Here is a 21,564-nt window from a genome sequence, read left to right on the forward strand (position 1 = left end):
TGTTTTCTTACATCCTGTTAAAAAATCTGTTATTCTGATTTTTATGCCCTTATTTGTGATCTTTTTCTCTGGAAAATTAAGAATATCAGTGACAAAGAGAAATTTCTGAAAATGTCACAATAATTTTATGTGTAGAATTTTCTTTATCTCTCCTTTTGGTATTCTGTGGGCCCTTTCAATATATAATTGGTGTTTTTAATTGCTGTAGGTTGATCTTTTTTTAAGTTATTTTATCTCTTTCATTTTTATATATCTCTTTTTGCAATTCCTTTTATTACATGCAGTCTTATAGTTTGCTAATTTGTTCTTCAGCTGTATCCTAGATGCTATGTATCGCATCTATTATGGAATTTTGTTATATTTTTATTCCATAATTTCTTCTCAATTAATGATTTATTTTCTTCTCCTTTTGTGTTGCTGATATCTTCCCTATCTCTTTAGTGTGTTTATTACACTAATTTTATTCTTTTTATTTATTTTATTTATTTATTTATTTTTACATCTTTATTGGAGTATAATTGCTTTACAATAGTGTGTTAGTTTCTGCTTTATAACAAAGTGAATCAGTTATACATATACATATGTTCCCATATCTCTTCCCTCTTGAATCTTCCTCCCTTCCACCCTCCCTATCCCACCCCTCTAGGTGGTCACAAAGAACCGAGCTGATCTCCCGGTGCTATGCGGCTGCTTCCCACTAGCTGTCTATTTTACGTTTGGTAGTGTATATATGTGCATGCCACTCTCTCACTTTGTCACAGCTTATCCTTCTCCCTCCCTATATCCTCAACTCCACTCTGTAGTAGGTCTGTGTCTTTATTCCTGTCTTACGCCTAGGTTCTTCATGACATTTTTTTTTCTTAAATTCCATATATGTGTCTTAGCATACGGTATTTGTCTTTCTCTTCCTGACTTATTTCACTCTGTACAACAGACTCTAGGTCCATCCACCTCATTACAAATAGCTCAATTTCGTTCCTTTTTATGGCTGAGTAATATTCCACTGTATATATATGCCGCATCTTCTTTATCCATTCATCCAATGATGGACACGTAGGTTGTTTCCATCTCCGGGCTATTGTAAATAGAGCTGCAATGAACATTCTGGTTACATGACTCTTTCTGAATTATGGTTTTCTCAGGGTATATGCCCAGTAGTGGGATTGCTGGGTCATATGGAAGTTCTATTTGTAATTTTTTAAGGAACCTCCATACTATTCTCCATAGTGGCTGTACCAATTCACATTCCCACCAGCAGTGCAGGAGTGTTCCCTTTTCTCCACACCCTCTCCAGCATTTATTGTTTCTAGATTTTTTGATGATGGCCATTCTGACTGGTATGAGATGATATCTCATTGTAGTTTTGATTTGCATTTCCCTAATGATTAACGATGTTGAGCATTCTTTCATGTATTTCTTGGCAGTCTGTATACCTTCTTTGGAGAAATGTCTATTTAGGTCTTCTGCCCATTTTTGGATTGGGTTGTTTGTTTTTTTCTTATTGAGCTGCTTATAAATTTTGGAGATTAATCCTTTGTCAGTTGCTTCATTTGCAAATATTTTCTCCCATTCTGAGGGTTGTCTTTTGGTCTTGTTTATGGTTTCCTTTGCTGTGCAAAAGCTTTGAAGTTTCATTAGGTCCCATTTGTTTATTTGTGTTTTTATTCCCATTTCTCTAGGTGGTGGGTCAAAAAGGATCTTGCTGTGATGTATGTCATAGAGTGTTCTGCCTATGTTTTCCTGTAAGAGTTTGATAGTGTCTGGCCTTACATTTAGGTCTTTAATCCATTTTGAGCTTATTTTTGTGTATGGTGTTAGGGAGTGATCTAATCTCATACTTTTACATGTACCTGTCCAGTTTTCCCAGCACCGCTTATTGAAGAGGCTGTCCTTTCTCCACTGTACGTTCCTGCCTCCTTTATCAAAGATAAGGTGACCATATGTGCATGGGTTTATCTCTGGGCTTTCTATCCTGTTCCATTGATCTATCTTTCTGTTTTTGTGCCAGTACCATACTGTCTTGATTACTGTAGCTTTGTAGTATAGTCTGAAGTCAGGGAGCCTGATTCCTCCAGCTCTGTTTTTCGTTCTTAGGATTGCTTTGGCTATTCGGGGTCTTTTGTGTTTCCATACAAATTGTGAATTTTCTTTTTCTAGTTCTGTGAAAAATGCCAGTGTTAGTTTGATAGGGATTGCATTGATTCTGTAGATTGCTTTGGGTAGTAGAGTCATTTTCACAATGTTGATTCTTCCAATCCAAGAACATGGTATATCTCTCCATCTATTTGTATCATCTTTAATTTCTTTCGTCAGTGTCTTATAATTTTCTGCATACAGATCTTTTGTCTCCTTAGGTAGGTTTATTCCTAGATATTTTATTCTTTTTGTTGCAATGGTAAATGGGAGTGTTTTCTTGATTTCACTTTCAGATTTTTCATCATTAGTGTATAGGAATGCCAGAGATTTCTGTGCATTAATTTTGTATCCTGCAACTTTACCAAATTGATTGATTAGCTCTAGTAGTTTTCTGGTAGCATCTTTAGGATTCTCTATGTATAGTATCATGTCATCTGCAAACAATGACAGCTTTACTTCTTTTTATTTCCTTTTCTTCTCTGATTGCTGTGGCTAAAACTTCCAAAACTATACTGAATAAGAGTGGTGAGAGTGGGCAACCTTGTCTTGTTCCTAATCTTACTGGAAATGCTTTCAGTTTTTCACCATTGAGGACGATGTTGGCTGTGGGTTTGTCATATATGGCCTTTATTATGTTGAGGAAAGTTCCCTCTATGCCTACTTTCTGCAGGGTTTTTATCATAAATGGGTGTTGAATTCTGTCAAAAGCTTTCTCTGCATCTATTGAGATGATCATATGGTTTTTCTTCTTCAATTTATTAATATGGTTTATCACATTGATTGATTTGCGTATATTGAAGAATCCTTGCATTCCTGGACTAAACCGTACTTGATCATGGTGTACGATCCTTTTAATGTGCTGTTGGATTCTGTTTGCTAGTATTTTGTTGAGGATTTTTGCATCTATGTTCATCAGTGATACTGGCCTGTAGTTTTCTTTCTTTGTGACATCCTTTTCTGGTTTTGGTATCAAGGTGATGGTGGCCTCGTTGAATGAATTTGGGAGTGTTCCTCCCTCTGCTATGTTTTGGAAGAGTTTGAGAAGCATAGGTGTTAGCTCTTCTCTAAATGTTTGATAGAATTCATCTGTGAAGCCATCTGGTCCTGGGCTTTCGTTTGTTGCAAGATTTTTAATCACAGTTTCACTTTCAGTGCTTGTGATTGGTGTGTTCATATTTTCTATTTATTCCTGATTCAGTCTTGGAAGGTTGTGCATTTCTAAGAATTTGTCTATTTCTTCCAGGTTGTCCATTTTATTGGCATAGAGTTGCTTGTAGTAATCTCTCATGATCTTTTGTATTTCTGCAGTGTCAGTTGTTACTTCTTTTTCATTTCTAATTCTATTGACTTGAGTCTTCTCCCTTTTTTTCTTGCTGAGTCTGGCTAATGGTTTATCTGTTTTGTTTATCTTCTCAAAGAACCAGCATTTAGCTTTACTGATCTTTGCTATTGTTTCCTTCATTTCTTTTTCATTTATTTCTGATCTGATTTTTATTATTTCTTTCCTTCGGCTAACTTTAGGGGTTTTTTGTTCTTCTTTCTCTAATTGCTTTAGGTGCAAGGTTAGGTTGTTTATTCGAGATGTTTCCTGTTTCTTAAGGTGGGATTGTATTGCTATAAACTTCCCTCTTAGAACTGCTTTTGCTGCATCCCATAGGTTTTGGGTCGTCGTGTCTCCATTGTCATTTGTTTCTAGGTATTTTTTGATTTCCTCTTTGATTTCTTCAGTGATCACTTCGTTATTAAGCAGTGTATTGTTTAGCCTCCATGTGTTTGTATTTTTTACAGATCTTTTCCTGTAATTGATATCTAGTCTCATAGCGTTGTGGTTGGAAAAGATACTTGATACAATTTCAATTTTCTTAAATTTACCAAGGCTTGATTTGTGACCCAAGATATGATCTATCCATGAGCACTTGAGAAAAATGTGTATTCTGTTGTTTTTTGATGGAGTGTCCTATAAATATCAATTAAGTCCATCGTGTTTAATGTATCATTTAAAGCTTGTGTTTCCTTTTTTATTTTCATTTTGGATGATCTGTCCATTGGTGAAAGTGGGGTGTTAAAGTCCCCTACTATGAATGTGTTACTGTCGATTTCCACTTTTATGGCTGTTAGTATTTGCCTTATGTGTTGAGGTGCTCCTATGTTGGGTGCATAAATATTTACAATTGTTATATCTTCTTCTTAGATCGATCCCTTGATCATTATGTAGTGTCCTTCTTTGTCTCTTCTAATAATCTTTTTTTTAAAGTCTATTTTGTCTGATATGAGAATTGCTACTCCAGCTTTCTTTTGGTTTCCATTTGCATGGAATATCTTTTTCCATCCCCTTACTTTCAGTCTGTATGTGTCTCTAGGTCTGAAGTGGGTCTCTTGTAGACAGCATATATATGGGTCTTGTTTTTGTATCCATTAAGCTAATCTGTGTCTTTAGGTGGGAGCATTTAGTCCATTTACATTTGACGTAATTATCGATATGTATGTTCCTATTCCCATTTTCTTAATTGTTTTGGGTTCGTTATTGTAGGTCTTTTCCATCTCTTGTGTTTCTTGCCTAGAGAGGTTCCTTTAGCATTTGTTGTAATGCTGGTTTGGTGCTGCTGAACTCTCTCAGCTTTTGCTTGTCTGTAAAGGTTTTAATTTCTCCATCAAATCTGAATGAGAACCTAGCTGGGTAGAGTAATCTTGGCTGCAGGTTTTTCTCCTTCATCACTTTAAATATGTCCTGCCAGTCCCTTCTGGCTTGCAGAGTTTCTGCTGAAAGATCAGCTGTTAACCTTATGGGGATTCCCTTGTGTGTTATTTGTTGTTTTTCCCTTGCTGCTTTTATTTTTTTATTCTTTATTTATTTATTTAGGGCTGTGTTGGGTCTTCCTTTCTGTGCGAGGGCTTTCTCCAGTTGTGGCAAGCGGGGGGCCACTCTTCATCGCAGTGCGTGGGCCTCTCACTATTGCGGCCTCTCTTATTGCGGAGCACAGGCTCCAGACGTGCAGGCTCAGTAGTTGTGGCTCACGGGCCTAGTTGCTCCGCGGCATGTGGGATCTTCCCAGACCAGGGCTTGAACCCGTGTCCCCTGCATTAGCAGGCAGATTCTCAACCACTGCGCCACCAGGGAAGCCCCCTTGCTGCTTTTAATATGCTTTCTTTGTTTTTAATTTTTGACAGTTTGATTCATATGTGTCTTGGCATGTTTCTCCTTGGATTTATCCTGTATGGGACTCTGTGTGCTTCCTGGACTTAATTAACTATTTCCTTTCCCATATTAGGGAAGTTTTCAACTATAATCTCTTCAAATATTTTCTCAGTCCCTTTCTTTTTCTCTTCTTCTTCTGGAACCCCTAAAATGCGAATGTTGGTGCGTTTAATGTTGTCCCAGAGGTCTGTGAGACTATCCTCAGTTCTTTTCATTCGTTTTTCTTTGTTCTGCTCAGCAGTAGTTATTTCCACTATTTTATCTTCCAGGTCACTTATCCGTTCTCCTGCCTCAGTTATTCTGCTATTGATCCCATCTAGAGTACTTTTAATTTCATTTATTGTGTTGTTCATCGTTGCTTGTTTCATCTTTAGTTCTTCTAGGTCCTTGTTAAATGTTTCTTGCATTATGTCTATTCTATTTCCAAGATTTTGGATCATCTTTACTATCATTATTCTGAATTCTTTTTCAGGTAGGCTGCCTATTTCCTCTTCATTTGTTAGGTCTGGTGGGTTTTTATCTTGCTCCTTTATCTGCTGTGTGTTTTTCTGTCTTCTCATTTTGCTTATCTTACTGTGTTTGGGGTCTCCTTCTTGCAGGCTGCAGGTTCGTAGTTCCTATTGTTTTTGGTGTCTGTCCCCAGTGGCTCAGGTTGGTTCAGTGGGTTGTGTAGGCTTCCTGGTGGAGGGGACTAGTGCCTGTGTTCTGGTGGATGAGGCTGCATCTTGTCTTTCTGGTGGGCAGGTCCACGTCTGTTGGTGTGTTTTGGGGTGTCTGTGGACTTATTATGATTTTATGCAGCCTCTGCTAATGGGTGGGGTTGTGTTCCTCTCTTGCTAGTTGTTTGGCATAGGGTGTCCAGCACTGTAGCTTGCTGGTCGTTGAGTGAAGCTGGTGCTGGTGTTGAGAATGAGATCTCTGGGAGATTTTCACCGTTTGATATTATGTGGAGCTGGGAGGTCTGTTGTGGACCAGTGTCCTGAAGTTGGCTCTCCCACCTCAGAGGCACAGCACTGACTCCTGGCTGCAGCACCAAGAGCCTTGCATCCACACGGCTCAGAATAAAAGGGAGAAAAAGAAGAAAGAGAGAGGGAGGGAGGGAGAGAGGGAGGGAGGGAGGGAGAGAGAGAGAGAGAAAGAAAGGAAAGAAAGAAAAGGAGGGAGGGAGTGAGGGAGGAAGGAGGGAGGGCAGAAAGGAAAGAAAGAAAGAAAACAAAATAAAGTAAGATTAAATAAAATAAGGTTATTAAAATAGAAAATAATTATTAAGAAGAAAAAAAATTTTTAAAAGAAAAAAGAAAACCCCCAAAAACAACAACAGAAAAGGTCGGATAGAACCCTGTGACAAATGGTGGAAGCAAAGCTATACAGACAAAATCTCACACAGAAGCATACACATACACACTGACAAAAAGAGGAAAAGGGGAAAAAAATTATAAATCTTGCTCTCAAAATCCACCTCCTCAATTTGGTATGATTCGTTGTGTATTCATGTATTCCACAGATGCAGGGTACATCAAGTTGATTGTGAAGCTTTAATCCGCTGCTTCTGAGGCTGCTGGGAGAGATTTCCCTTTCTCTTCTTTGTTCTTACAACTCCCAGGGGCTCCGCTTTGGATTTGGCCCCACCTCTGAGTGTAGGTCGCCTGAGGGCGTCTGTTCCTCGCTCAGACAGGTCGGGGTTAAAGGAGCAGCTGCTTCGGGGGCTCTGGCTCACTCAGGCCGAGGGGAGGGAGGGGTACGGACTGTGGGGCGGGCCTGCGGCGGCAGAGGCCAGCGTGACGTTGGACCCTCCTGAGGCGCGCCGTGCGTTCTCCCGGGGAAGTTGTCCCTGGATCCCGGGACCCTGGCAGTGGCGGGCTGCACAGGCTCCCCAGAAGCGGGGTGTGGATAGTGACCTGTGCTCGCACACAGGCTTTTTGGTGGCCGCAGCAGCAGCCTTAGCGTCTCATGCCCGTTTCTGGGGTCCACTCTTTTAGCCGCGTCTCACGCCCATCTCTGGAGCTCCTTTAAGCAGCGCTCTTAATCCCCTCTCCTCAGGAAACAAAGAGGGAAGAAAACGTCTCTTGCCTCTTCGGCAGGTCCAGACTTTTCCCCGGACTCCCTCCCGTCTAGCCGTGGCGCACTAACTCCCTGCAGGCTGTGTTCACGCCGCCACCCCCAGTCCTCTCCCTGCGCTCCTCCGAAGCCAGAGCCTCAGCTCCCAGCCCCGCCCACCCTGGCGGGTGAGCAGACAAGCCTCTCGGGCTGGTGAGTGCTGGTCTGCACCGATGCTCTGTGCGGGAATCTCTCCGCTTTGCCCTCCGCACCCCTGTTACCGTGCTCTCCTCCGCGGCGCCGAAGCTTTCCCCCTTCGCCACCCGCAGTCTCCACCGGTGAAGGGGCTTCCTAGTGTGTGGAAACCTTTCCTCCTTCACAGCTCCCTCCCACTGGTGCAGGTCCCATCCCTGGCCTTTTGTCTCTGTTTATTCTTTTTTCTTTTGCCCTACTCAGGTACGTGGGGACTTTCTTCCCTTTTGGGAGGTTAGAGGTCTTCTGCCAGCGTTCAGTAGGTGTTCTGTAGGAGTTGTTCCGCGTGTAGATGTATTTCTGGTGTATCTGTGGGGAGGAAGGTGATCTCCGCGTCTTACTCTTCAGCCATCTTCCCCTCGTCCCCCCATTAGATTAATTTTAAATTCTTGGTTTGCCTGTTCTAATATTTTCTTCCTCTGATAAACTCCTACTCCAGTACTTTCTTCTTCTTTTCAAAAAGTCATGCATCTTAAATGTTTTTGTCCTATAAGTTCATGTTCACTTGTCACCTACTTTGTGGGGAGGTCAAATTCCAATCCCTATCAGCCCCAGTTATCTTAGGGATGAATTCTAAGAAGTTTTTAAAAATACCAATGCCTTGACGCCTAGAGATTCTGATTTGATTGGCCTGGAGTGTGCCCTGAGTATAGGGATTTCTAAGATTGTAATTGTAATTATAATTTAGATTGTGATTCACCAGCCTTAAGAGTTTGGAGGGGAAAGGGTGGGGAAGAGAATGTCTAAAATTAGTTCCCACCTCTTTTTGAGTTCAGTTCCTCACACAGGACTTCTGTGGTGCCCTGATTTTATTCCTGAGGCTACCTGGAGCATAGATCTGAGTTGTAGCAGGCATGGGAGGAGACTTTGTATCTTAAGGCAGTGGTAGGAGAGAGGCAGGAGCAAAGCTCCAGCAGTTTTTCTACTGTTTGATCCTTCCATAGCTATGCCTGGCTGCTTCTGCTCCAGAGCAAAGCCCTCCCCCTCCATCCCCCACCAAGTTCTTAACAGTTTTCTTCTTGTTATTTTCTTTCTTTGGTCCTCTATGATGATCTTAGAGGAAGAAGCCAGCAGTTGTGCTAGCTTCAGCAATTAGAACTGTCACCTTCAAACAGCAGCAGTGTTGTTTTCATATATATTATAACTGTAAAGATTGATGTCTAACTGATTAAGGATCCAGTAATTGCATAATAATACCTGCTAGTGCTTTCTCTTTGAAGTTCCTCATTAAGAAAGTAAGCTTTAAAAATATTCTTAAAACTAGTATCTTCTGCTTTTAAATAAGACTTTAAAATAAGACTTCTGTAGCCAATTTTGCAAAGCAAGATTTTTTTTTAACATACAAACTATTGTCAACAAAGGAACTATTATTCATGTAGTAAGGTTAATATTTCTGTAAATGTGTAACTTTTACTTTCAACAATTTCATGTTTAGACTAATTTTTCATTCTTAGTGTACTGGTACCTTTACTATATTCTATGAAGAATTTTTAAGACTTGTTTAATAAAAAAATCACATTTATATGTATTTTCCATAGATAGTGGAGTTGGAGCAGGGATTGATTCATATTATGAATACCTGTTGAAAGCTTACGTCTTGCTTGGGGATGACAGCTTTCTGGAAAGATTTAATACAGTAAGTTGTTCCAATTTTGTATTAAGTTTAGAGCCAATTTAATTTGCCAGATTTTGATAGAAACTCAATCATCTAAGTGACATTCTGAAAAATTATTTTTAAATGTGTAGTAGTTTTTTGGTCAGTATTCCCTGATGATGTTGGACAGGGACAGGGTAAACACTACATACGTTGCAAAAACTAGATTACAAAGTAGTTTTATTTTCATCTATCATCAGAAGTTTTCAAGATTTTCCAGTGAGTAATATGTAGATTTGAGTTTTACCTAATCTTTTACACAAGGAAGGGAATTTATTGAAATCCAAAGCCTTCTCCTTTGGATTCTAATTCTTTTTGGAATAGTTTGGAAGTTTGGCCTAGTCCTTGACCACACCAAGTGTGCAGGGCTTTGGAGACTTGAACAAACCAGTGGGTATTCATTTCAAAAGAAGGTCTGTTAAGTCTTAAGTGTGGATCAGACTCACAGGCATGTTTTTAGGGGAGAAGGGAGAGATTATTGAACCCTATTGGATCGCCTTTGTCTGTAATTAAAGCAAATTGAAATTAACTGTAGTAAACTCATCAGCTGTGTCAGTACATTCTTTTCAAAATAATTTACCATTTCTTTGCCCACCCATGAGTTCACCCACATTATTGTGAGATAGTACAATATAGTGGTTAAAAGTATGAGAGTTCTCCTGTGTGGGTTTAAATCCTGGTTGTGCCACTGGTTTTGTGACTTTGGGCAAGTAACTTAGATATTTTTCTCTATTCCTTATCCACAAAATGGGAATGCTAGTACTATTTATTGGGAGGATTAAATGAGCTAATGCATATGAACTGATTAGAACAGTGCTTTAAGATCTGTCAGGTACTCAATAATAGTTAATAAATAATAGATGAGTTAGGGGAAAAACCTGGTAAAAGTCCTAATAAGTCATCGCTGAATACTTTTAGAAACACTATTACATATATCATTTAATATATCATTTATTAGATTATAACAAGATTTTCTTGAGGTGCATGAGGACAGATTTTTTTTTATTGGTTTTTTTTTTATCAGTCATTGACTCTGACAGCTCAACCTGTTGTCAAGGCTGAGAAATATCTAGGAGAAGATAAAAGAAGGGGAAAAGAGTTTTTAAGACCATAAAAGGCAGAGGTAGTGGACCGTAAGAGTGGCAACAGTGATGGGATGCATTAGTTAGGTAGACAAGCACCAGAATGTTATGTTAGCTGCCTAGGGAGCAAACTTCCTAGACAAAGGAGAAAATGAATCTAATTCTGTGATATAGAAGCCTGTAACTATATTTCAAGAGGACGTAAGAGCATCCTTGGGCCACAATCCTGCAGGATAGTGATGTTCAGGTCTATACCCTTCAGAAGGTCCCATTTTATCTATAGTTTTTAGTACTCTGCATCAGAGTTTAAGAACACAGGGGAGTATATATAGTATATTTTACAAAGATTTCCATCTAAAGGAATTTAACTATTTCCATAGTTAATTAACAGTTACTTAGTAAATTTATTCATATGTAAATTCGGGTTTCATTTCTTCATATATTTAATGATATGCTGTGTTTAGAATAGTACAGCTTTTTTCATCTACTTTCATGAACACATATTGTGACCTTTTTTAGCACTACGATGCCATAATGAGGTACATAAGCCAGCCACCTCTTCTACTTGATGTGCATATCCACAAGCCAATGCTGAATGCTCGGACTTGGATGGATGCTTTGCTTGCCTTTTTTCCAGGTTTGCAGGTAAAAAAAAACCTCTTTTATTTCTCTTAATATTAAAGTAAAGTGATTATAATTCAGTGCATTTGTGATCTCTAAAATTGAATTACCAAAACAGAGTCACACTTCAAAATTGTATTAATCTACATTTTTCTGTTTATATAATGATTATAGATAAAGTCAACTCATATTTTACTGGATAATTTTGTTGTTATTGTTGGTTTCTAGGTCTTAAAGGGGGATATTAGACCCGCTATTGAAACTCATGAAATGTTGTATCAGGTGATTAAAAAACACAATTTTCTACCAGAGGTAAGCAAATCATCTTTGGAATTCTAGTTTACATATACTATAGATTGCTAATTTAAAGGTAGAAAATGCCATCTTCAAGGTTGGTTTGTTCTTTTTCATTTTTCCTGGTTAAATAGCTTATTTAATATATTTTTGGTTTACACAGTATTGTATATGTTTTTCCTTTTCCTCATGTATTAAGAGAAGTCTAGTTTAGGATAATGCTGATAGTTTACTAATTTAATGTTAAAAAAAATCCCAAATTGGTATTTCTCAACCTTTTCTAATCCATGCCATTGCATAGTGTCTCATTCTAACTTTTACACTTATCCACCAGCTAGGGAGACTTTTGTACTTTTTATTTTCTAAAGCTTATTTTATGAAAACAGTATACATTGAACATACTCTTGCTGATCACACATGCTCCCTGGAAATTTGGAAATGTTAGCTCTTCTTCACGCTGCTTAAGAATTATTCTCCCTGGTTTTTATATGTTAGTAATAAGTATTCTTGCTAGCTTGATACCATAAGATTTTAATAGCAGACCTTTTGGCTTTCCAGAAATGTACCATTAAAAATTTCCAAATTTGTGTATGGCCTTGTTCTATCCCTACTTATTGACTACCCTCTGTGAGATATCTAAGCATCTCACCAATTTAGAAGGCTTCCTAAAGTGTTTGTTTCAAGCCACAGAGGATTTGAGACTCATAAAAAAGCATATGCTAAAACAGAAATAGGAGAGTGAGAGACTTAATAATTAAGAGAAAAAAGTGGAGATAAGAAAAAGAAGAGAACACTATTATGCAGACAATGAGGACCTGTGTAGTGGCATTAATGAGGTCATAGCTTTTCCTAAGCTTCCTAATAAGCCAAAGTGATCATTTAAAAAAGGAATTCCATTTAATTGGTAAAAATAACAGCCTTCACAAAAATGAATTGTGATTTTAAGCAGTGATAATTTTCATTTTATATATGAAAATTGTTATCAATATTTTAACTTTTTTCTTGTTTGTGATCTAATTTATATACTATATATTCTACAACTACATACTTTTTTAAATCACATTTTTATGCCTATTTATGTGTTGTTTTGTCTAGGCATTTACCACAGATTTCAGGGTGCATTGGGCTCAACATCCTTTAAGGCCAGAATTTGCAGAAAGTACCTACTTCTTGTATAAAGTAAGCTAATTTAACTCTCTTTTTGCTATTTAGCTCCTGTTCTCTGTTGGATAACTCACTATCTTATAGTAATAGTATCGGCTTTCAAAGTTCTTGTTTAATATTATAATGATTGGATATATCATGGTTCTTATTCACCCAGTTCATAGAGTTATTGAAAGATGCAAGAACTGACATCTAAGTTTTATGCCTTTTCAAAATACTTACGAAGCATTTCTTTAAAGAGAAATTTTATATTCTAGAGCTGCTTTCTAAAGCATGTCTCTTGCCTTTCTTTAATCAGGCAACCTTTCTGGGCATTAGAAATTACATCCAAAGCCTAAGATGTACAGTTGTGCAGCTTTCCAGCTGTGTATTTAAGAAATTCATAAAGCAGATCCATGACTTACTTTCAGAGCTAGGTTCTATGTAACATGTGTTCTAGTGCCTGATATAATGCCTGGCACCTGGTAGGTACTCAATAAATATTTGATAAATAAATGGTTATATGGTACTATGTAAGCTATGTATATGTATACATATATTCTCCTTTTTAATAGGCTACAGGAGATCCTTACTACCTTGAAGTAGGGAAAACACTTATTGAAAATTTAAATAAATATGCTAGAGTGCCTTGCGGATTTGCTGCCATGAAGGATGTTCGTACTGGAAGTCATGAGGACAGGTAAAACAATTCCTAACCTCCCCTTTCCTCAGGGTAACTCTGAAACAACACAAAATATTATGAGTCAGATTTCAGATCAGCTTAATGCTTTTACAAAGGGTATTTGAAGATGCAAACCTTAGTTCATTGTGCTTATTTTTTAAACTCTCTTGAATAGGCTTATTTTAAATTGTTTGAAAAGTCTGTGTTATTACCATGGTGCCTGGCATATAGTTGGTGCTCAAATGATTTTTAAATAGATGAATAAATGATTGTTAAACCTCAGAACCTTGGTCTTTGGAGTTTTAGGAAAGTTGGGGTTTTCTTCTTCGTTAATAGTTTTTTATATTGTGTAAAATGTTAGAAATTATCAAGATGATGACTAATGATCTGGATTATGATTCCTGTTCAGTCAAGAATTCCTCAAAAGCAATATCGTGGTTAATGTGTATATTCTTATTCTGTTGTCGTGGTTAATGTGTATATTCTTATTGTGTTGCTGATTTGGAGAGCTGGGGAGGCCCAGTGGCAGTTTCTATTTCATTGGATACTGGATAGATGTAGTCGACATGGAATATTCAAGATATGAAAAGCACCCTTTGGTTAATACGATATTCACTAACATTCCAGTTATTCTGAGATCATTTGGTTCTGTTATTTTAACTGTCCAGAACATAGCAACACATTTCTAAATGAACACTAAAGTTTGTTCATTTGGTTAGCAAGTGTTCATTCCACAAATATTTACTGAGGTGTCTTATGTGCCAGAGTTATACTAGGTTTTGAAGATTAAAGATAAAAAGACATGTCTTTTCTATCATTGAATCACGGGGGCAGGCAGATAAACAGGCTTTAAAGCATTGTATATGTGCTATGAAACATACTAAAGGGACGTGAAATGCAGATTGGGATATGACAGTCACTTGAGCGTCCTGTGTCCTGAAGGATCAGGACTAGAAAACTAGAAAAAGGAAAGTAGTAAAAGGAGTTTCCGGCAGAGGAACTAGGGACAGGTGAAATACAACACTCATTATCTACTCACAGAATTGACCCTCAGTCCTTCTCTTGGAGCATTTAGATAATAGTTAATTAGGCTTGGGACCTCCTTCCCCGACCACAGCTGATAAGAAATGGATAGGTTTCTGGAAGCAGACACACAGAAAACAGCAAGAAATGAAAGCAGATAGCTTTTGTATTTATCTGTAACATTTACTGGCTGCTTCCTACATTTCAGGCACTCTTCTCATTAAGCACTTTCTATGTTTAATTCATTTGATCCTTTACAGCCACCCTCTGAAGTATAATTTCTATTATTATCTTCATTTTATAGATGAAGAAACCAAGGCACAGGGAGTTGGGGAGCTTGCCTGAGGTCACACAGTTAGTAAGGTTAATTCTAATCAAGGCAGATAGGCTTTTGACTATATGCTCTACTGGCAGCTCATTCAAGGAACAGTAAATTAATCGCCCGCTGTGCGCCAGACGCTGCACTTGGGTAAGAGGATGAAAAGATAAATTAGAATCAGTCCCTGCCCGCCTGTGACTTATGGTCAGTGAAGAAGATAGGTATGTAAAGAAGTAATCACAGCCACGTGATGAGCGCTAGAGCAGAAGGAAACGTAGCAGGTGGAGGAATTACAGAGGAAGACATGATTTGCTCTGTTCAGAGTTCCGTGTTTCTAAATTCAGCCTCCTTCCTCTTCCTCCTGCTGAGTGTCCCTCCCGCGGCGCTGTTTCTGCATCTCTGACGGCCCGTGCCGCACTCTGGTTGCACAGTCTAGTGTGCAGAGTGCCCCTTGAAGCATCACGTCCAGCGTTAACGATGCCCGAGGTGCACTTGGTGCAGCAGCGCTGTTGCCGTCTGGGTCCAGGCGCAAGACGGGTCATCTTCTGAGGGGCTGGTGGGCTTACAGCCTTTCTCCACCTGAGGATCACCACTGGGTCTGCTCACTGTTCCTCGTGGTAGTGTTGCGTCTCTCCCATGCAGTTGGCCCAACAAAAGGTTGAGGACTCCTAATCCTTGTCTGACCACGTTCTTGGATGTGCTTTAGCAGCTTTCTTACGTTTAACAGACAGTGAACTTATGGCCAGTTGACCTCAGATACTTGACAATGACTTGCTGACAAATGGGTGTTCTCTACCCTGCTCTTAAGAAACTGATTGATTTTTTAAAAGTGCAAACTTAGAACTTAATACTCATCCCAGCAAAATTTCATTTTGTTGGGGTTTTTTTTTGTGTGTGTATGCATTTCTAGACCAAAAAGAAGGCTTAAATTTCATCTCAGTCATCTTATGTATTAGCTAAATTACTGTTTTCAGGGATCTGGGGTTTAGATAATTATGCCTTAAAATTGTCCATGTAATGCTCTTTGCATTTGGTTGCTTGTTCCCCTACGGAGCTACCAGTGCTGTTGTCTGGCTCACCAGTGTCTCCATTCCCTGGCCCCCCACACACAGTTTTCAAAAAAGAAATATCTGTCTTTTTCTTATAATAAACGATCAGTTAAAGAATTTAAATGGCAAAAAAATATGAAAATCTTCCCTACGATACTTTCCCCACTGGCCATCCTAAGATAATCACTGTTGGCAGTTTTAGAAACAGTCTTCCAGACATTTTTCATGCCTGTGTGTTTGCATTTGTGTACATATTTATGGTTTTAAAGTACAAAATAGATTATGTGATACGATACCCAAACTTGCTAGCTCTACCCAACTCATACTGCAGTGATCTTACCACGTCTCTAGTCTTTTCTAAACATTTACAAATCATCTGTTTCAGAATCACTTGTGGAATTTGCCAAAAATCAAAATCTTGCACATCAGTTTACAGTTCTTAAGCTAACATTTGCTTATGGTAATAACCATCAGTCCTCCAGAAAAAGTTAAATTACCGTAAGTGTATTGCGGATTGACAGGGAAGTATTTTATCCATTATAAAATGATTAACATCCAAAATGTTCAAAGAAGTGTTGAAACATTACAGTTGTTGTTCCAAAATAAAACATCATTTATGTCTGGGAAAAATAATGATAGCGCTATTTTTGAGCTCATACGCATGCCGGGTGCTATGCTAAATAGTTGACATTATAGTATGTCATTTAGTCTTTGCACCACTGTTAGGCATGTATTGTTATTATGTCCTTTCAGAATAAACTGAAGCTCACAGTCCTTATATAATATCCCCCTTGGTCACATAGCTCGTCATCAGAAGTTCTTTTCTATTTCCAAAGCCCCAGCTCTTTACCGCTATGTCCAGCTGCCTCTCCAGTTCATTCTTTAGTAATGCTGTTTAAACTTGCATTCGCAAACATTTATCAAGTGCCAGCTGTGTGCCAGGAATTGTGCTTGGCCAGTTACGAAACTATGCAGCCTGTCTAGTAACTGCTAAAAGCTAGGATGCTTTGGGAAGTAGCACATATAATTAAATTCCTTGTTATTGTAACTCCATCTAACGACTGTGCTCTTTACCTATACTTTTTATAAAAGCTTTCCTTTAAAGTGTTTATTAAAACGTTACAACATTAAATCATTTGTAAAGTCACACTGGGCAGGTATTTAAATGTTTACAAAGTTATCATCATAGTCCATGTGATTTTGTGTTGTACTTTTTTCATGTAACTTTTTGTAAATGATTACTTTTAAGCCTTCTTGATTATCACTTAAATGGCTGCATCAAAATCGTATTACTTTATCCAGTTCAATTAATATTAATTGAAGATTCTTATATGGTCCTCAGTAGTAAAGATCATCTGTGTTACCTCCCTGCTATTGGTTCCCTGTAGAAGAAATGGAAAACTCCCTCAGAAGGTCCATAGAAAAACCTTGTCTGCAGTATTGACAAGATTTAGTGCACCTATGTGGTAGGCAGCCCTTCTGGTCTTTTTCATTTCCTTGGAATATGCTTGGAGTCAAGGCTATTACCACCAGGGGATAGATACATTCTATAGTTCTTTGGATGTCTGTACTGGTGTAGACAGGTTTATTGACCTTGATTCTGTGGCTTTCAGATAGTTGACATTTGGATATTTTTATGTTCTTAGATTTATTTGTAACCTTTTATTTTAGAATGGATTCCTTCTTCTTGGCCGAAATGTTTAAATATCTTTACCTGTTATTCGCGGATAAAGAAGACGTTATTTTTGACATAGAAGATTACATTTTTACAACAGAAGCTCATCTGTTACCTCTTTGGCTCTCTACTACAAATCAAAGAATCTCTAAAAAAAACACAGTAGGTTATGTTTTTCAACTAAATGTCTTACTCTCTTTTTTACTCCTGTGTGTTTGTTTTGTTTTTCCAAGGAAAAAGTAATCCATGACTAGAATTCTATAAATATAGTGTGGTAGGAGAAGTACCCTTGATGTTTTCTTATTTTGTTTTCTTGTATTACATCCTGTGTATACTTACATTTCACTTAATGTTTCCTTTGAACAAACTATAAAGTAAAATAATTATTTACATAACATTCTTTTATATTTTTAGACTTCAGAATATACAGAACTGGATGACAGTAATTTTGATTGGACTTGTCCAAACACTCAGATTCTCTTCCCTAATGACCCACTGTATGCTCAGAGCATTCGTGAACCCTTGAAAAATGTGGTGGACAAGAGCTGTCCTAGAGGCATCATCAGAGTGTAAGATGTCTTATTTTATATTTGTTAATATCAAAATTAATTCTTAGTAAATGACAGAGAATGTAAGGAACATATAACAGCCAAGAAGACATTCATTTAGATTTAAAAAATATTGAGTATGTACTTATCACTGATTAAAATTAAAAATTGGTGAGTAAAGTTAGATAGCAAAGTTTATTCTGCAGTAATGTCTTTTTATTATTATGGAAATTTTCTGTGTATCTTTTGTTTAATGAACCAAGTAATAATGGCAGCGTATGATAGTTTGTAACTTCCACAGCACATTTTTTTTTAACATCTTTATTGGAGGATAATTGCTTTACAATGGTGTGTTAGTTTCTGCTTTATAACAAAGTGAATCAGCTATACATATACATATATCCCCATGTCTCCTCCCTCTTGCATCTCCCTTCCACCCTCCCTATCCCACCCCTCTAGATCCAGAGCACATTTTTACACAACAGTTTCATCAAATATTTCCACGTTTTATATATGTAGAAAATATTTTTCCTTTCATCTGTAGTTTCTGTATAGGAAAAATAACAGTGTTTTGATTTGATTTTTTTGACGAGGTACTTATTCTTGGTTGTTGAATAAAACTTTTTGCCTTAATGAGTGCATTTTCTTCCAAATAGTTACATTAGAAAAACCATTACTAGGTTTTGTAATTTTAAAAAATTATTTTTCTTAAGTGAATGTTATTGTTCACTGATATAAGTATTGTTTTGCTTTTAAAATATTGAGAGAAACATCTGTTTTTTTGGGGGGGGGCTTGTGTTTTTTTTGCGTTACGCGGGCCTCTCACCGTTGTGGCCTCTCCCGCTGCGGAGCACAGGCTCCGGACGCGCAGGCTCAGCAGCCATGGCTCACGGGCCCAGCCGCTCCGCGGCATGTGGGATCCTCCTGGACCGGAGGAACCCGGTCCCCTGCATAGGCAGGCAGACTCCCAACCACTGCGCAACCAGGGAAGCCCCAACATCTGATTTTTGAGGGAGAAATAAATAGTAATAAATCTCTAAGCCAACCTATTGTGTACCTTCAAATAATTGTAATGCTGTTGATTAATACTGCCTTATAGATAATATACAAGCTTTTGTAACTGTAAAATATATTTGAAAGCTATACCACTTATTAAAAACCTAAGTTATATGTAGGTAAGTAACTCTTTCTAGTTATTCCATTTTTCACTAGTTTAAAACTAGCAATTTGTTTGCCTTATGCTTTTTTTCCCAATTCTGACTTGTGGGTTTTTTTAAGCCTTGCCTATAATTACTTTTAGCAGAGAGGAGAGTTTCAGGAGTGGAGCTAAACCCCCTCTGAGAGCCAGAGATTTCATGGCCACTAACCCTGAGCATTTAGAAATCTTGAAGAAGATGGGGGTGAGTTTGATTCACCTCAAAGATGGGAGAGTCCAGTTGGTTCAACATGCAATCCAAGTAAGACATTGCTGTACTAATTAGCTACCATCTCTGTCCTCTTTGGTCTCAGTAGCTTTAATAAGATAATGACATTTGGCTTTTTAAAAACCTTCAGTGTGTGGTTTAAAGTCAGAGTATCAGAATTTTAGGACTTGGAAGTATTTTGGAAAGCCATCTGATTCAACCCCTTTGTAGTATAAATCAATCAAGTCACAAGTAGGTTGAGTAATTTGCTTACGTTAATATGGTCAAATATAGGACTCAGATCTAAGTTTTCTGTTTCTCAGTCGCTTGTCTTTCCACTATTTTATTTAGAACATAATCTTAAAAGCTAATAATTCATTTTAATATTTATATCTCTATTTTATACTATTTTAGTTTCCAAAGAGCTGAATTTAAATACTTTTATTCATTATAGAAATCAAAATATGCATTTATTTATCTATGCCTAGGAAACATAACATACCTCTTTGGGAAATTTTTATTGATTTTTGCTTTAAAAGCTTTCATAACCCAAGGGCTTTAAATTATTCACCTTATTACTGCATTAATTCTGAGAAAACTACAGTTTGAGAAATAATTTCAACGTAGAACCATATTCGGATACCCCATAATCTCGGATTCAGCCTTCCCACCACCTTGCCTTCTCCTCACCTTGCCTTCCCCTCAGGTTTCTGTCTCATCCCTATTCTTGCCACGTCATCCCTCCTTCCCTAACAAGACTCTGTCTGCTTCCTTACGTTTCACTCATCCTCACTCCCCAGCGGTGGGAATGACATCCCTGATGACATTGCTTTCACATGGGTCACCAGTGACATAATTGCCAGCCAGTAGCCCCTTAGTCCTCCTCTGATTGAACTTTTATGTAACTATTGGCTGGCCTCTTTTTAAAACCTACCCCTTTCTTGGCTTCCAGGGTATTCCAGCAACACCTTTCCAAATACTCTGTGCAATATTTTGTAGATTCCTTTGCAGCTCTTCTCGGCACGACTCAGTGTAGGCACTACCAAAGAATCTGGATCGTATGTTTTTCTTACTATACTCTTCTTCAATAGTGTCATCTATTTCTACAAGCTCTGCTGTCATCTTTGTACACGTGATACATGTATGTAATCCTGATTTTACTTTACTTCTTAAACCCAACTTTACTTTACTTTTTAAACCCAGCTATAATCTACCTGTCATACATTTCTGCATCTCAATCTCAATCTGTCCAAACCTGTTCTCTCTCCCTGCTCCCACTACAGTCTGTCTCTCTGCCCTTTCGTTCTCCATCTCAGTCAACCCTATCATCATTCTCTAAGTCACCAAAACTAGAAATCTCAGAATGGGCTTGCATTTCTTTCTCCCAGCTCCTTTCCATTCTCCTCTATCCTCTATCCCTTGTCAGGTTCTATTGACTTTTTCTATAAGGTGTTAGGAATTCATCCTTTTCCTCCTGTAGTCAGGCACTCTTCAACTTTTCCTCTATTAAGATTCAATTTGAATCATTCCAAATATTTCCCAGATACACACTGACAGAATCAGTCCTTCCTTTGTCTATGTTACTAGTCCACTTTCCCACTCGAGAAATTTTTTCATAGCTAATTTTACGTGTCTCTCTCCTCTAGATACAAACTTCTTAAAGTAAAAGATTATGTCCCTAGTGCCTAGTCAAGTACTGAGATGTAATAGGTGCCTGATACTTATGTTTTGAATTTAATCTGGTTGTTGGTTCATAATTTCGAAGAAGGTGGGGAATATGGGTCAGTTATGAGGTTTATTTCTTAAAAGGGCAACCAGAGGAGAGAACAAGCAAAGTGAGCATTTAGTGGAAGTACACTTCTCAATTTGTACCAAAAGTGGTTTATAGGACAGTGAAAGAGACATTAATAAAAATTACAGATGTTATATTCAGAAAATATTTCCAGAAGTAATATTTTTGAGAACAAATAAGGCCATAAACATTTGGTAGAGACCAAAACTGATAGGATAAATTTTAGAGTAGAAAACTATAGTGCAGTAGTATTTAAGAAATCAAAAAGTAGAAAGTTTCCAGAAAGAAAGGATAAAATTAATTTGTTTCTTTCCTAGGCTGCTAGTTCAATTGACGCGGAAGATGGGTTGAGGTTTATGCAGGAGATGATTGAATTGTCAAGTCAACAACAAAAAGAGCAGCAGCTGCCTCCACGAGCTGTACAAATTGTTTCTCACCCATTTTTTGGCCGGGTAGTGTTAACTGCTGGTCCAGCTCAGTTTGGGCTAGATCTGTCTAAACATAAAGAGGTATGTACACCTATAATATGCTTGTTGAAATTGAACTCAAATATTATTTAAGTATTGTCTAATTTCTTAGTCTCTTTTCTAATTTAGTAGTTTTAACTTATTTAAAACACCTAAATATTTAATCTCCCAGATTAAAGTAGATTAAAATT

The 21,564-nt window shown here is 37.8% G+C and overlaps 1 protein-coding gene across 5 annotated transcripts in view; it reads left to right on the top strand.

Annotated features, from left to right (window-relative positions):
* EDEM3 (ER degradation enhancing alpha-mannosidase like protein 3) overlaps nucleotides 1-21,564 on the top strand; it is a 97,937-nt gene that overhangs the window by 35,394 nt on the left and 40,979 nt on the right. For 3 of the 5 annotated variants that reach the window (XM_049700544.1, XM_033437969.2, XM_049700598.1), the window contains exons 9-17: nucleotides 9,160-9,257; nucleotides 10,877-11,002; nucleotides 11,207-11,290; nucleotides 12,368-12,451; nucleotides 12,991-13,115; nucleotides 17,160-17,325; nucleotides 17,578-17,732; nucleotides 19,012-19,168; nucleotides 21,224-21,415. In XM_049700544.1, the coding sequence (XP_049556501.1) occupies nucleotides 9,160-9,257; nucleotides 10,877-11,002; nucleotides 11,207-11,290; nucleotides 12,368-12,451; nucleotides 12,991-13,115; nucleotides 17,160-17,325; nucleotides 17,578-17,732; nucleotides 19,012-19,168; nucleotides 21,224-21,415 (1,187 nt within the window). The remainder of the gene's footprint in view (nucleotides 1-9,159; nucleotides 9,258-10,876; nucleotides 11,003-11,206; nucleotides 11,291-12,367; nucleotides 12,452-12,990; nucleotides 13,116-17,159; nucleotides 17,326-17,577; nucleotides 17,733-19,011; nucleotides 19,169-21,223; nucleotides 21,416-21,564) is intronic. The other 2 variants (XM_049700572.1, XM_004275225.3) reach the window with 1 other exon arrangement.

Source organism: Orcinus orca, chromosome 1 (genome assembly GCF_937001465.1).
Source record: "Orcinus orca chromosome 1, mOrcOrc1.1, whole genome shotgun sequence".
Classification (NCBI taxonomy): Eukaryota; Metazoa; Chordata; class Mammalia; order Artiodactyla; family Delphinidae; genus Orcinus; species Orcinus orca.